The sequence below is a fragment of the Elephas maximus genome, chromosome 1 (assembly GCF_024166365.1).
Source record: "Elephas maximus indicus isolate mEleMax1 chromosome 1, mEleMax1 primary haplotype, whole genome shotgun sequence".
NCBI lineage: Eukaryota > Metazoa > Chordata > Mammalia > Proboscidea > Elephantidae > Elephas > Elephas maximus.
The window spans coordinates 213,858,214-213,875,349 of record NC_064819.1 but is presented as its reverse complement, the minus strand read 5'-3'; the positions used below and the strand labels follow the sequence as shown (position 1 = coordinate 213,875,349).

Sequence of the window (17,136 nt, the reverse complement as noted above, 5' to 3'; positions counted from 1 at the left end):
AGTAATAATTTGGAAGAGGAAGATGAGAATGGTTGCACAACGTAAAGAGTGTAATTAGTGTCACTGAATTGTATACTTAGAAGTTGTTGAATTGGTGTATGTTTTGCTGTGTATGTTTTCAACAATAATAAAAAACAAACAACAAAACTACAGGTAATAATTTCTAGATAAGTGCCTAGCTCTCTTAGTTAACATAAGCTCTCCTGAAGGAGCCCTCCACCTTTCCTGGTAACCCCTGACAATTTTCACCAATACCTTTATGCTTGAAGATATGTCACTGTTGGTGTTTTTACTCAATGTGTGTTACCAGCCCCTTATTATATCGATTTCACATGAAGCTTGACCTCCGTCAGTGACAGTAGATACTATTCACAGTGAACAGGGGATACTTTTGTACCAATTAAAGCATTTTGCTTGATTGCTACATAGGATTTTTTGGTATCTAGCAGTCAATTAGGATTCCCTGGGTAGCGCAAATGGATAACGTGCTTGGCAGCTAACTGAATGGTTGAAGGTTTGAGTCCACCCAGAGGTACCTGGGAAGAAAGGCCTAGTGATCTACTTCTGAAAATCAGCCGTTGAAAACCTTATGCAGCACAGTTCAAGTTGGAGTTGACATAACGACAACTGGTTTACTAGTTTTGTAATGAATCACTATATTTTTCACTTCTCTTTCCACCCTTTTTAATCTTGAAATTTCCCCCAGACCCAAGAATCCGCATTTCCTTAATCTATTCTTACAAATTCTACTTTCCTTTTAATCTTGCCACTTCTCTCAAATTTTTTATGTTTAAGGCTATGAGCATTAGAAATTTCAATTTATTTGTCTGGCTGAATTTCCTTCAGAGACTGACCTGTGGACCCATGCCACGTTTCATAAACTGGTTTGATGGTTTTTCTCTCCAAAATGTAAGGTTAATCGTAAGAGCATTATGCTTTTAAAAAGAAAAAGGTTTAATAAATGCTGGACATGGTGATCAGTTTTCTTCAAAGACCTCAGGTTGTTTCAGCAGAGCCTGCTGGGGACCTCTAAGGGCTAAATTTGGCTGAATCCCACTGAGAACAAGTTTTTTGAAGTCTTTTATGTTGAGTTTTCCCAGTTGGACACTAGCTTGTCCAACAGCTCCTGTACATTTGAGAATAAATGACCTTTAACATTGCATCAGAGAAGAGATTATGACGGAAGGATGGAGAGGAAGTGGTACAGTTAGCTTGATTACTAAGAACATCTACAAAGAGATTTGATTTTTCCAGTCACTTCTATTAGTGGCTCCGATTTTGCTTATATACATCTTTGCAAGTGAGTTACTGACTGTCTTTGCTTCATTTATGAGAAAGATCTAAAGAGTTACTCAAGTTGGTGGGCAGAACAAAGACAAGCCTGTGGCTGTCAGACCTGTGTGGAACATGTCCCTGAGACACGTGGGTGACGTGAGTGCACGGACACATCCCTCTCCTACATGCCTGCCCCAGCCAGGAAGGAACTTCCTTTGCAGTGTGTTTGCCTGGCCAACCTGGCTCGACAGCTAAAAACAAAGGGCCATGGTTTGAAGCCAGATCTCTAGTTTTGATGTCAAATTATGTTTTTTTGTTTTTTTGAGGTATTTTGAGATTCTAAAGAAAACAGTAGTGCCCTAGGCTTCTGGATGCTGTGTCTTCTTCCTTTATTTGGCTGAATGGGGGCTGGGAGAAAGATGCTGTTTTCTTATCGCAGAACTATAGACTTTTTAAAAATACTATATTATAAGCAGGACCCCTAGTGGTGGTTAAGTACTTGACTGCTAATCAAAAGATGAGTAGTTTGACCCCACCAGCCGCTCTGTGGGAGAAAGATGTGGTAGTCTGCTTCCCTAAAGATACAGCTTTGGAAGCTCTATGGGGCAGTTCTTCTTTGCCCTATAGGGTCGCTGTGAGTCAGAATCAATTGCACGGCAATTTTTTTTTTTTTCAATATTATAAACCATTAAAGTTCATAGAGTAGACCTATGGAACTATTCTCAAAGCAGATGGGGATTAATTTATCATACATACCTGCTCTTTTACTTTTAATAAGAATGTATTTCTTTTAAGAAAGTCTCAAATTTGTAGCTATAATGGATACTTGAAAACATTCCCATGGTATTTCAGAGAGACAGAGAGATGCAGTTCCCTTTTGCTCCTGTAACTCAATGATTCTCGTCCCTGACTGGATATGAGAATCACTGGAGAGCTTTAAAGCATGTGGATGCTAGGTCCCCACCTCAGACCAACTGAATCCGAATGGGAGGAGTAGACACTGGTAATTTTTGAGGACTCCCAGTTGATTCCAGTGAGCAGTCAAATTGAGAGCCTTTGCTCTAACTCTGTTTCAGAGGACAGTGCTTTGAGTATGCCACTGGATGCTTTTGAGAAACAGCCAGAGTGAGAGTGAGAGGGAGAGAGAGAAGGTGGTGTCTGGGTTAAATACTGCTGCTATATCAGAAATATCACAAGTGGATGGCTTTAACAAAGAGAAATTTATTCTCTCACAGTCTAATAGGCTACAAGTCTGAATTCAGGACGCCAGCTCCAGGGGAAGGCTTTCTGTCTCTGTTGGTCCTTGTCATCAATCTTCCTTTGGTCTAGGAGATTCTCCACGCAGGAACCTCAGGTCTAAAGGATGTGCTCTGCTCCTGGTGCTGTTTTCTTGGTGGTATGAGGTCCCCGTGTCTCTCTGCTCACTTCTCTCTTTTATATCTCAAAAAAGATTGGCTTAAGACACTGTCTAATCTTGTAGATCTCAATATAACTGCCACTAATACATCTCATTAACATAGTGATAGGATTTACAACTCATAGGGAAATCACATCAGATGACAAAACGATAGACAATCATACAATACTAGGAATCATGACCTAGCCAAGTTGACAGATATTTTGGGGGGACACAGTTCAATCCATGACAGGTGGCAGCCACTTAATGCAGCAGGAAGTGATGAGGAGCCAGTGAAGAGACTGACCAGCGATGGTCAGATGATGAAGTACTGAGAAGCCACGAGAAGAGAGCATTCTAAAAGGAAGCAAGTGTGGTCATTAATCTCCACTACTGCTGAGAGTTGAATATGATGGAAAAGAGACCAGTGTTTTGGTAAATTGGGGCATGTTAGGATATCTGAGAGGGCAGCTTCCATGGAGTTCTGGGAGAGCAAGCCAGTGAGGATGAGGTTGAAGAGGAGATGAGAGCCACAAAAGTAAAGGCCACAAGTCTGGAGTGTTCCTTCTCAGGGAGGACCAGAGTAGCAGCTTACCTGGCATTCAGGGTGGAAGGAAAGTTATTTGTTAAAGTGGAAAGGTTTATGCAGGCTGCATGGGCCTGGGCAAGAGCAGGTTGAAGACACAAGAGCAAGAGCAGCTCATTCTGAGCCACGTCCTAGAGTCGTCCTCCAGTCCCCTGTGCTGCTGCTCCTAGCTCCTCCTTTCCAGTTATCCTGCACATGGCTTCCCAACCTGCCCTCCTAGAATCTCCACCCAGTACATCACTTTGTGTACCTCAGCAGGGTTTGATGCATCAAGTTGAAACTCTCTGACTGGCCTTCAAGGCCCCATATATTTTGACCTCATTTTATCTCTTCAGTTCCTTTGTTTATTGTTGTTGTTAGGTGCTGTCAAGTCCATTCCAACTCATAGCAACCCTATGTACAACATAACTAAACACCAACCGGTCCTGTACCATCCCCATAGTTGTTATGCTTGAGCCATCATTATAGCCACCGTGTCAATCCATCTCGTTGAGGGCCTTCCTCTTTTTCTCTGACCCTCCACTTTACCAAGCATGATGCCCTTCTCCAGGAACTGGTCCCTCCTGATAATATATCCAAAGTATGTGAGACAAAGTTGCATCATCCTTGCTTCTACGGAACATTCTGGCCGTACTTCTTCCAAGACAGATTTATTCGTTCTTCTCGCAGTCCATGGTATATTCAGTATTCTTTACCAAGCCTATAATTCAAAGGTGTCAGTTCATCTTCAGGCTTCCTTATTCATTGTCCAACTTTTGCATGCATATGAGGCAATTACAAATACCATGGCTTGGGTCAGATGGACCTTAGTCTTCAAGATGACATCTTTGCTTTTTAACACTTTAAAGAGGTCATTTTATTTCTTGACTGCTGCTTCCATGGCCGCTAATTGTGGATCCAAGTAAAACAAAATCCTTGACAACTTCAATATTTTTTCTTTTTATCATGATGTTGTTTATTGGGCCAGTTGTGAGGATTTTTGTTTTCTTTATGTTGAGGTGCATTCCATACTGAAGGCTGTACTCTTTGATCTTCATGAGTAAGTGCTTCAAGTCCTCTTCACTTTTAGCAAGCAAGGTTGTGTCATCTGGAAACGCAAGTTGTTAATGAGCCTTCCTCCAATCCTGATGCCAAATTCTTCTTCATATGGTCCAGCTTCTTGGATTATTTTTTCAGCATACAGATTGAATGAGTATGGTGGAAGGATACATCCCTGACACACACCTTTCTTGAATTTAAACCAATCAGTATCTCCTTGTTCTGTCTGATTGACTGCCTCTTGATGCATATACAGGTTCCTCATGAGCACAATTAAGTGTTCTGGAATTCCCATTCTTTGCAGTGTTATCCACGATTTGTTATGATCCACACAGTCAAATGCCTTTGCATAGTCAAACACAGGTAAACATCTTTCTGGTATTCTTGTATTTTCTACTTTCAGCCAGGGTCCATCAGACATCAGCAGTGATATCCCTCATTCTATGTCCTTTTCTGAATTCGGCTTGAACTTCTGGTGGTTCCCAGTCAATGTACTGCTGCAAGTGCTTTTAAACGATCTTCAACAAAATTTTACTTGTGTGTGGTATTCTTTGGAATGGGCCCAAATATGGATCTCTTCTAGCCGGTTGGCCAGGAAACTGTCTTCCAAATTTCTTGACATAGACAAATGAGCGCCTCCAGCCCTGCATCCATTTGTTAAAACATCTTTATTGGTATTTTGTCAATTCCTGGAGCCTTGTTTTTCCCCATTCCCTTCAGTGGAGCTTGGACTTCTTTCAGTATCGTTGGTTCTTGATCATATGCTACCACCTGAAATGTTTGAACATCAACCAATTCTTTTTCGTAAAGTGACTCTGTGTATTCCTTCCATCTTTTGATGCTTCCTGCATCATTTAATATTTTCCCTGTACAGTCCTTCAGTATTGCAACCTGAGGCTTGAATTTTTTCTTCAGTTCTTTCAGCTTAAGAAATGCCAAGCATGTTCTTCCCTTTTGGTTTTCTAAGCCTTTGCGTATGTCATCATAATACTTGACTTTGTCTTCTTGAGTTGCCCTTTGAAATCTTCTGTTCAGCTCTTTTACTTCATCATTTCTTCCTTTCATTTTAGCTACTTGATGTTCAAGACCAAGTTTCAGAGTCTCTTCTGACATTCAATTTGGCCTTTTCTTTCTGTCCTGTCTTTTTAATGACCTTTTGATTTCTTCATGTATGATATCCTCGAGGTTATTCCACAACTCATCCAAGTGTTCGATGAGTCGAATGTATTCTTGAGATGGTCTCTAAATTCAGGTGGGATATACTCAAGGTCATACTTTAGGCTGTCTTGGACTTGCTTTAATTTTCTTCAGCTTCAGCTTGAATTTTCATATGAGCAATTGATGGCCTGTTCTGCAGTCAGCCCTGGACCTTGCTCTGACTGTTGATAATGTGGTTCTCCATCATTTCTTTCCACAGTTGTAGTCAGTTTGATTCCTGTGTATTCCATCTGGCGAGGTCTACATGTATAGTCATCGTTTATGTTGTTGTAAAAAGGTATTTGTAATAAAAAAGTTGTCAGTCTTGCAAAATTCTGTCATACAAACTTTGACGTCGTTTCTGTCACCAAGGCCATATATTCCAACTACCTTCCTTCTTCTTTGTTTCCAACTTTCACATTCCAATCACCAGTAATTATCAGTCATCTTGATTGCATGTTTGATCAATTTCAGACTGCATAAGTTGGGAAAAATCTTCGATTTCTTCATCTTTGGCATTAGTGGTTGGTGTGTAAATTTGACTAATAGTTATATTAACTGGTCTTTCTTATAGGCGTGTGGATGTTATCACTAACAGCATTGTACTTCAGGATAGATCTTGAAATGTTCTTCTTGGCGATGAATGTGACACCTTTTCAAGTTGTCATTCCTGGCATAGTAGACCATATGATTGTCTGATTCCAAATGGCCAATACCAGTCCCCATTTCAGCTTACTAATGCTTAGGATATTGATCTTTATGCTGTCCATTTCATTTTGATGACTTCCAGTTTTCCTAGATTCACTCTTTGTACATTCCATGTTCCAATTATTAATGGGTGTTTGCAAGTGCATCTTATTTTGAGTCGTGCCATTTCAGCAAATGAAGGTCCCAAAAGCTTGACTCCATCCACATCATTGAGGTCAATTCTACTTTGAGGAGGCAGCTCTTCCCCAGTTGTATTTTGAGTGCCTTCCAACCCGAGGGGCTCATCTTCCAGCACTATACCAGCCAGTGTTCCACTGCTATTCATAAGGTTCTAACTGGCCAATTTTTTCCGAAGTAAACCACTAAGTCTTTCTTCCTAGTCTGTCTTAGTCTGGAAGCTCCATTGAAACCTGTCCACTGTGAGTGACCCTGCTGGTATTTGAAATACCAGTGGCATCACTTCCAGTATCACAGCAACACAAAAGCCACCACGACAAACTAACAGATGCGTCTGTTTCTTTATACTCCCTTAATAACCACCCTACTGCCCAGTCAGCTGGTTTTCTCATCCACAACCCAGGTTTACCTTTCCTCTTTGTCTGATTTGCTCTCCTCAGCTTCTTTAATATTCTCTGTCTTTAAGGGGAGTTCATTTCATGTCCATATAATATTTCATATAATTTCATGATTTCTTAATTCTTTCATATATGTTGATTTCTTCTTTCCAGTTAGACCAAATTGAACACTTTAAAAGATGTTTTTTCTCTAGCAGGGTAGACAAAGTTTTTCTGTAAAGGACCAGATAGTAAATATTTTAGCCTTTGCTGCATATTTTTGATTGGATTTGTCCTACCAGTTGTAGTTTGCCACGCCTGGCTGTATAGCATGGAACACTTAATGGATAACGAGTAAATAAAAGCAAATAAAAATAGCTAGTGCTTAATGAGCACTTACGATGTGCCAGATATTTAACAGGTCTTATCTGATTTGAGGAGCCCTGGTGGTGCAGTGGTTAAATTGCTCGGCTGCTAACTGAAAGGTCTGTGGTTCGAACCCACCAGCTGCTCCTCAGGAGGAAAGACCTGGCAGTCTGTTACCATAGAGATTATAGCCTAGGAAACCCTATGGAGCAGTTCTATTCTGTCCTACGGGGTCACTATGAGTTGGAATCAACTCCACGGCAGTGGGTTTTGTTTTGGGTATCTCATGTGAAGAGCCCTTGTGGTGCAGTTGTTAAACGCTCAACTGCTACCCAAAAGGTTCAAGGTTCCAACCCACCATCCGCTCCGTGAGAGAAAGATGTGGCTGTCTGTTTCTCTAAAGATTTACAGCCTTGGAAACCCCATAGGGCAGTTCTACTCTGATCTATAGGGTCGCTGTGATTTGGAATTGACTAGATGGCAGTGGGTTTGTTTTGTTTTTGGCATCTCATTTAATCCTCACAGAATCCCTATGAGGTATGTGCTCTTATTACCTATTTTACATGCACTAGGCAACAGGTCAGAGAGTTTGAGCATCTTACCCAAGATCACATAGCTAGTAACTTTAATAGTAGTAGATTGAAAAATAATGAGTTGATGTAGAGTGATGTTTGACAGAGGCAGTATATCTATTCTTTTGGAAATTTACTTCCTTACCCATGTCACTAATGTCCCCTAAATGTATTAACATTATCTGAATCCTGTTTAGAGTTCTTATGTCTAGATTGCCATTTTTATGGAATACAACACAGATTTTCATATACTTATATTCTCACCTTTTTCATTTCATCAGTGCATTCCTGGCTATCGGGCTGAGGAGGCAGTGGAAATGTTAAAGACCTTCTACAAACAAGAAAATCCAAATGGTCAGTTTTTTCCTACTGTACATAGTGTGTCTCTTAAAACATCCAGTATAGAGAGAGTCTGACATGGGCCTACCTCTTCATTTTTTTCCTTTCTTTCTATTCTTTTCACAGCTCCAAAATCGAAAGTTCGGAAAAAAGAATGTCAAAAATCTTGAACTTGTTCTGATGAAAGACTGATGTCCCAAAGTGACCTGGGTGGTGATGTTCTTGGACTGAAAGCTGTTAACATCGTTGAATCACATGTTTATATATTGTCATTAATCAGCAGGAAAATGGTCTCTCATTTGCTCTGTTAAGGGAACAAATTAGCACTTTTTAAAAGTCTGACAATTGTAAACAACTATTAGCTTTTCCACAAGCTGAAAGAGCATTTTAAGTGGGGGAAAAAGGCAGGTTTGAGGTTTTATAAATTAGCAAGTTGTGCATGCCCTTCCTGCCAAAGCCACTGTGCCCAGCCCAGAGGAGTGTGTACTCTTGGGATGCAGTGACGTGGCGTGTGACTGGACTGGAGCCTGCCCCACTTCAGACACGTGCTTCAGGGCGGAAGTGGATCCCTCGCTTTTTGCAGCCTCTCTTCTCCCAGGGCGTCAGGGGCCCACGACTTCTTTCTAAATTGTATGAGTTGCATGGATATATGCTATGATTATGTGGTCCTTAGAAAAGATTTTTGCTTTCATAAAGCATTTCAAGAAAGCACATCCTTGGACACCAAGTTTGTCATTTAAAAATTATAGCATATTGCTGTAATAAGACCTTGCTTTTACCTTCTTTGAAGAGGAATAGTTTTAAAAATAAAAGATAAAATCACAAATGGGACGATTTCTTCTTTGTTTTTGAGCACAATACTGCTCCAGGCTTTATCTCGTCACCTTTGGTGAACAAAGCGAAGATCCTTACACTCGTGGGCCTTGTGTTCTAGCATGAGGAGACAGACAATAGACATCATAAATTGTACTGTATTTTGGAGGGTGATAAGAACTAGTGCAAAAAGAAAAAGAATAACAGGATAAACGGGATGGGAGTTCCAGCTGGTGGTGGGAATGCAGGTTTGCAGAATTATTAATTTAATGGTCAATTTAATCTGAAATCGAACACTGTTGTTTCTTTTTCATAAAAATCCAGAGAATTCTAAAATTTAAAAATGTGACCACAACTCTGGAAAGGGCATCTGCAGCAGGAAGTCCCAACGTTTATGCTCTAGGACTTGGAAGGATTGGCATTGATGAAAAATGCACTGTGTGTCCCTGTCCAGCAGAGGACGACAATGCTCCACCAGAAGCCCCGCTCCAGGCCCTGGCAGGCAGCTAGCTCCTCAATTGCTTTGCTTCAGAGGATTCGCTTCCTTGATGCAAAGCATCTGTGTTTGCTGGTTCTGCCGTCTGAGCAATGTCTCTGACTTGTTTGTTTTGAATTACATTACAGGCTGGAATGTAATTGTGGTGAAAGTATTTTTATATTGCTGAGAGTAGCAGCTAATCACAGTTTCATGCTTCAGAAGATTTATAATTGCTTGGTTTTTGTGCACGTGTGTTTTTAATTGCATCCGAGAGGTTTTATGGAGAAGAATATGCATGACTTTAAATCTGCAATAATGTAACATGCACTTTATTTCTAGTTTCACCTACTTTAAAACTTATCTTCTCATTAAATTTTAGTGCTCTGTCTATTTTATTTCTTTATGCAGTTGACTGTAGTTCATTTCTGGATCCTTATGCAAGCTGACTTCATGGCATTTATTGACTTCATATAATTTTCTTGGGGATTATTTGTGGGACAAACAACCTGGAACCTTTCCTCTATAGAATAATAAAAAAAAAAAAAACTCATTGCCATTGAGTCAATTCTGACTCATAATGACCCTATAATATACAGTAGAACTGCCCCATAAGGTTTCCAAGGAATGGTAGATTTGAACTGCTGACCCTTTACTTAGCAGCCAAGCTCTTAACCAGTACCACCTAGTAAATCTGGCTAAGCACTTTTTACACACTAGATTCTTGGTAAACATTTGTTTAAAAAATATATATATATATAGAAGTTTAAGGGAAAAATGAATAACAAGGAGATGATCTAGGATAAAAAGCCAAAAATAATATTTAAGCATTTTATCTCAGAGATAAGAAAAGAGAAAAGACTTACTGATATCCACATGTCCTGTCTTGGCTGTGTTTTGGAGAAGGGACAAGTATTTCTTGATTCTTAAGTGTGGCTGAACAATTTGATTTTAGCTTACAACCTTTTGATTCTCCAGTGGCTGAATTATATAAAAGCCTCTCCTAAATTTTTGGTCTTGGGTGCAGTTCCCTCTATCACTTTGAGGGCACATCGAATTGCACCTGGACCTTCAGTTTGAATAGTGTATCTTGTCACAGATGGGAGGCCCGCACCTCCGTTGGTGATACAGGGCCATTTGTCGTAGGCTGTGTTGTTATTAGTTGCTGTAAAGCTGGCTCCGGCTCGTGCATGCCAATCTAATGTATAACAACAGGAAATGCTGGCTGGTCCTGTGCCCTCTTCATGATGCATAGCATGTTTGAGTCCAGTGTTGTGGTGGTTGTTGTCAGTCCATGTTATTGATGGTTTCCATTATTTTTGCACACCCTCTGCCTTATCATACAGGATGTCTTTTACTAGCAATTGGATCATAGACTCTAAGGCTACTGAATGCTGACAGCAGTTTGGAAGAAGTGATGAATTATGGATATATGATGAGATGACCAGGCTTCCTGTTTGCCACAATCTCCAGCTACTTAGAAATGGCTTAACCTACTAAGACATCCCAGTTCAAAAGCTCGGATCCAGTTTATCGATACTGATGGTACCTAAGAGACCAGCTAAAAGACTTGTTTTACGGATAAGATAGTTCTAGAAGTTGTGGGCTGCAAAAAGGTTATGGACTGACTGTCTCATTTCCAGCAATTGGGGGAATGATTGCATCAGGGTTGCTAGAATCCAGTGTTTACTTTGTATAGAGTCTTTGCCCCAGATTCTGCTGAGGATGGGTGGTGTGTAATGCTTTGGCAGGCTTCAATCACTGATAACAGATCCTGTTAAAATATCTTTGCACTTTCTTGTTACTTGGCACAAGCACCTCTTCCTGTGTTGTAGTCGGAATGTTACGGAGAGAAAATAGGTAGCCAAGAACTCCAGTGCAGGTAAGAACTGTTATTTTTTTCTTTAAACTTTTTGTTTGGAAATAATTTCAAACTTACATAAAAGTTACAAAAATAAAAATTGTACGAATGCCCTTTACCTTTAAACGTTAACACATGTTAACATCTTACACTTTTAGCTTTATTGCTTGCTGTCTATCATTTGTGCACTTAATCTCTCTCTCTGTCTCTCTCTATCATTTGCTTTCAGTTGTTTTTCTGAAAAATTTGCTAGTAAGTTACATGCATCATACAACATGGCCCTTTACCCCCAAATTCTCCAGTGTTTCCTAAGAATAAGGATACTCTCGTATATAATCACAGTGCAGTTATTGAGTTCAATAAATTTAACATTGAAACAGTGCTTTTATCTAATCAACCATTTGTATTCCAGTCTTGTCAGATGACCCAATAATGTCCTTTGGAGCATTTCCCCCTTGCGACAATACTGAATACATTCTAGGGTCAGATATTGCATTTAGTGATCATGTATCTTTAGCTTCTTTTAATCTAGAATATTTCCACAGCCCTTCTATGTTTTTTTTTTTATGACATTGATTACTTTTAAATGGTACAGTCCTCTCCCACATTGGGAAAAAAAAAGACTGCTCGTTAACTTTGGATTAGTTTGATGTTTTCTCATGATTAAATTCAGGTTATATGTTCTAGGTGGTGCTGTGCTCTTCTCAGGGGAACATACCAACTGTTTTTGGTACGAATCATACAATTGTGTGGTAGCGTACAGTGTCCTCTGTCCCTCACTGGTCATGTTGATTTTGGTAACCTGGTCAAGGTCCTCTGATTTCACTGTTTTATTTATTTATTTTTTGTTTTCTTTGTTTGTTGTTGGTTGTTGTTTCCTTATTTATTTTTCCCTTGCAAATAATAAGCAGTCTCTGGGGAGAGGAACTGTTAGATTTTAAAGGAAAATGTATTCAACATTGATGGAAAAGAGGGGAGGAGACTTTATGATATAAATTTCCCAAAGCCACTGTTGAATGATTTGATTGTATTCTTCCTTTTTTTTTGTCTGCCAAAATTTACAAAATCCTTTTGCTAATAAGAATATTTTAAATTGGAATGTCTTAATAGATATTAAAAGAAAGCCTCAGAACTAAGTTTTTCTTCCCTTCTTATCACCCTTTTGGCCAAGCTAATGATTATATCAATTTTTATATCTTATAGGTAAGGTTTTGGAAAATAGGTAAGGTTTTGGAAAAATAGGTCTAAGATGTTTTGGACATGGCAGATGGCCTCTGGTGATCCAATAGGATGTGGAAACCCTAGGTAGGTAGTCGTTTGGCAATAAAATATGAATTGTCTTGGGTTTCCATAGAGACATGTAGACTTAAAATGTTTCAAACACTGCTACAAAGTAAGTGTCAGTAAAAAAATAGCAAAACCTAAGTTTTTTTTTAATTAATTTTATTTTCTTTAAAGTACTTCAGGTTCCTGGTTAAAAATCCACGGAAAAGCCAAAGCATGTCATCCCCAGTCACTCTGAACCAACTGGCCTTGGATAGATAGCCCTTGAGAGGAGGCATCAGTATGGTTTCCTTGCCTTTTGGCAAAAGAATCAGACCATGTTGACTTCAACAAATGTCAGCTATTTTCTTACTTTGTAAATTGCTAATTGTGTGTGGTGAGGGAAGGGGCGATGGGTGATGTTGTTTTTTTTGGTAAGACTGGAATAAGTTTTGTTGAAAGTTTGACATCTTGAGGATCTTATGTTTTTTCAAGTTGAGCTAATAAAAATAAGCAAATGTAATGATTTCTTACTTGGTTTTTAAGTGACTGTTGAGCTAAATGCCCTGTATCCATGACTATTAGGGAGACTTTGTGGTGTCCTTGAAGGAGTATAAACTTTAGAGCAGGAGTCAGGAAAGTGTGGCCTTCGGGCCAGATCCCAGCCTGTTGCCTGTTTTTGTACTGCCCACAAGCAAAAAAAAAAAATTCAGTTTTTTTTTGTGTGTGTGTTCTTAATGGTTGAAAAAAAGTCCTTTGGAGAATACGATTTTATGACCTCTGAAAATTATATGAAATTCAAATTTCAGTGTCCGTAAATAAAATTTTCTTGAAACATAGCCATGCCTGTTTGTTTCTGTGTTGTTGACTGCTGAGTGTGGTGACAGACTGTATGGCCTGCAAAGCCTAAAATATTTCGGAAAACATTTGCTGCTCCAGGTCTAGAGAATATAAAATGAGGAGGTTGGGCCTCTAAGGTGCTTGGTCAAACTCTGTAACCTTGCAACTGAATAATGTGGCTCATTGTGCAGCTGTGGGGATTGTATCGGGGCTATGATTTTTTTTTTTTTTAAGTTGGTTTATAAATATGGGAGAGAGATCCAAGACACTGAAATATTTATTTCAGCTTAGAATATTTTATTTCCTTATTTACATTTTAAGGGAATGACAAGGAGGAAAGAAAGGCGATTCAATGATATGTTTTATTTGTGATCATTATATTAAAAATGTTATCAAGCATTTATCATCATCAGGAACAGTCACTATAGTGTCAAAAATCTATTGGACCCCTATAAAAACTAGGGCTTAAACAGGAACCATCTCCATACCATCCTCATCCCTATACCATCCAACTCTCAGCAACAGGTTTGGTAACCCTCTGGTGCTAGAGTCACGTAAGCTGGGATTGGAAAAAAGGCAATAGAAAATAAACATTTGTTAGGTATTTTGTTTTCTTACCTAGTGTGGAGTTCAGGACCAAGCCTTAACAAATGTGATAGACAAATACTAAATTTTAAATTGAGTGGTAAAGAAGTACTTACGGGAGACTTTCTGGAGGAAGAGGGATACCAGCTGTGCTCTGGAAGGTAAGTAGGATTTGGGCAGGTAGAGAGTAAAAGGTAGTATTTGCAATATTAGAGTAGTGCTGATAAGAATGATGTGAAGGTATAGGCAAGGGATGCCTGGGCCAAGTTACTTCATAATAGAGATCCCCTACCTCTTCCAGAGAAAGATCAATTTTTAATTTTTTTTTTTCTGATTTGTGATTCCTACAGTGTGTGTGGTTTGAGATGGGGGGTTGGCAGAGACAAAGGCTCTGACCCAGCAGTCACTGAGGTAAGGAGACTGAAATTAGGTGTCACTAGGAATTACACAGGTGACACAACCTTGCTTGCTGAAAGTGAAGAGGACTTGAAGCATTTACTCATGAAGATCAAAGACCACAGCCTTCAGTATGGATTGCACCTCAACATAAAGAAAACACAAATCCTCACAACGGGTCCAATAAACAGCATCATTATATACAGAGAAAAGATTGAAGTTGTTGAGAGTTTCGTTTTACTTGTGTCTTAGTCATGTAGTGCTGCCATAACAGAAATACCACAAGTGGATGGCTTTAACAAAGAGAAATTTATTCTCTCACAGTCTAGTAGGTTACAAGTCCAAATTCAGGGTGTCAGCTCCAAGGGAAGGCCTTCTCTCTCTGTTGGCTCTGGAGGAAGGTCCTTGTCTCAATCTTCCCCTAGTCAAGGAGCTTCTCAGGCGCAGGAACCCTGTGTCCAAAAGATGTGCTCTGCTCCTGGTGCTGCTTTCTTGGTGGTATGAGGTCCCCAACTTGCTGCTTGCTTCCCTTTCCTTTTATCTCTTGAGAGATAAAAGGTGGTGCAGGCCGCACCCCAGGGAAACTCCTTCCACACAGAATCAAGGAAGTGACCTGCGTAAAGCTGGTGTTACAATCCCACCCTAATCCTCCTAACATAAAACTACAATCACAAAATGGAGAACAACCACACAATATGGGGAATCATGGCCTAACCAAGTTGATAGACACATTTTTGGGAGGACATAATTCAATCCATGACAACTTGCATCCACAATCAACACCTGTGGAAACAGCAGTCAAGAAATCAAAAGTCGCATGGTATTGGGTAAATCTGCTGCAAAAGACCTCTTTAAAGTGTTGAAAAGCAAAGATGTCACCTTAAACACTAAGGTGCCCCTGACCCAAGTCATGGTGTTTTCAGTTGCCTCGTATGTACCAGAAAGCTGGATGATGAATAAGGAAGCCAGAAGAAGAATTAATGCCTTTGAATTGTGGTGTTGGCAAAGAATATTGAATATAGCATGGAACTGCCAAAAGAATGAATGAATCTGCTTTGGAAGAAGTGCAACCAGAATGCTTCTTAGAAGCAAGGATAGGCAAGACATAGTTTGGAATGTTATCAGGAGGGGTCAGTCCCTGGAGAAGGATGTCATGCTTGGTAAAGTAGAAGTCAGTGAAAAAGAGGAAGACCCTCAATGAGATGGATTGACACAGTGACTGCAACAATAGGCTCAAGCATAACAAGGATTGTGAGGATGGCACAGGACCTGGCACTGTTTTGTGCTGTTGTACATAGGATCACTATGAGTTGGAACAAAATGGCACCTACCAACAATAACAGGCAGGATTGGAAGCCCTCATGGTGCTGTGGTTGAAGTACTCAGCTGCTAACCGAAAAATCGGCAGTTCAAACCCACTAGCCGCTCCATGGGAGAAAAATGTGGCCGTCTGTAAAGATTTACAGCCTTGAAAACCCCAGTTCTACTCTGTCCTATAGGGTTGCTATGAGTCAAAATGGACTCGATGGCAATGAGCTTTGGTTTAGGCAGGATTGTGTTGACAACTGCAATATCATTCAACATCATGGTTGATAAATTAGGCCAGTGAAAACAAGGGAAACCCTCAGTAAGAAGGAGTGACACACTAGTTACAAAATGGGCTCAAACATAGACCTGGGCAATGTTTTGTTCTGCTATACGTAAGGTCACCATGAGTTGGAGCTGACTCAATGGCAACCAACAACAACAAGGCAGGATTTAAGGAGTCCATGGGTGGTACAAATGGTTAATATGTGCAGTTGCTGACAGAAAGGTTGGAGGTTTGAGTCTACCCAGAAGCACCTCAGAAGAAAGGCCTGGAGATCTATTGAAAAATCAGCCATTGTAAAACCCTGTGGAGCACAGTTTCACTCTGAAATACATGGGCTCACCATGAGTCAGAATAGACTGGATGACAACTTACTTTTTAGAATTTGAGCTCTGGGGAGGGAAGGAGTATGTCAGTAATGAAAACTAATACATAGAACTTTAAGGGGCAGATACTGTAGTCTAAATTAATCGTGATGAGACAATATGGACAGAGATAGTGAGAACGGTGATCCAATGTGAGGTATGTAAACAATGTCATTGAACTGTACAGGTACAAATCTTGAATAGATGTATGTTTGGTTGTATATATTGCCACCAAAAAAAAAAAAAATTCCTACTTAAAAACTATACCTTAGAATAGAGTCAAGCCTTCACCAATATAAGCTCTCTCATTTAATGTTCTGCCATGCTTTGTTGTTTTGGAGAAGGGGTGGGAATAACCCCAGCATTGAGTTAATTGTGCATGATCCTGGGCACATCCATGGGATGTGTCCACATGTGCACACCATCATGTGTGTTTGCTGCCAAGTGCTGGGGTTACAGGTCTGGAAGAGTCCTAGGCCTGTAGGCACAGCAGACTCAATTTCCAGATGATGGTAGCTGAGAAGCTGCTTCTCTGAGCTGGTAGCCCATACCCATAACTGGGAGCTTCCAATACTGCTCTCAGAGTCTTAAACTATGGAGTCATGTGGGACGAGGGTGGCTCCCAGGCCCATGCTGTAGTCTTGAAATAGAGTAAAGTGGACTGGGTTCCTTCCAGTAGGGGGTTGAGTTAACACCACACCTTCTTTGATTGTCCTGCTCTTGGTCCTACCGCAGTCCACTTAGCGGTCACTGTCCAGGCCTCAGTATAGAGGAATGATACAGAAACACTACATAAATAAGTGCCTGTCCACTTTGTGGAAAACCTTATCTACAAATAATACTTGGAATGAAACAAGATTATTCTTCCTCCATTTAAAGAAAGAAAAACAAATCTCCAAAAAGGAAGAAATAGAGGAAT

At 40.0% G+C, this 17,136-nt stretch overlaps 1 protein-coding gene across 2 annotated transcripts in view; it reads left to right on the top strand.

Annotated features, from left to right (window-relative positions):
• The window catches only part of ADAT2 (adenosine deaminase tRNA specific 2), a 28,132-nt gene extending 14,625 nt beyond the window's left edge, over positions 1–13,507 (top strand). The window contains exons 5-7 of one of the 2 annotated variants that reach the window (XR_007519507.1): positions 7,974–8,046; positions 8,158–12,485; positions 12,639–13,507. Coding sequence is in view for 1 of the 2 variants with exons in the window: in XM_049902554.1 (XP_049758511.1) it covers positions 7,974–8,046; positions 8,158–8,201 (117 nt within the window). In the remaining variant the exon portion in view is untranslated. Of the gene's footprint in view, positions 1–7,973; positions 8,047–8,157 lie in introns of both variants that reach the window. The other variant, XM_049902554.1, reaches the window with a different exon arrangement.
• The last annotated feature ends 3,629 nt before the right edge of the window (positions 13,508–17,136 follow it).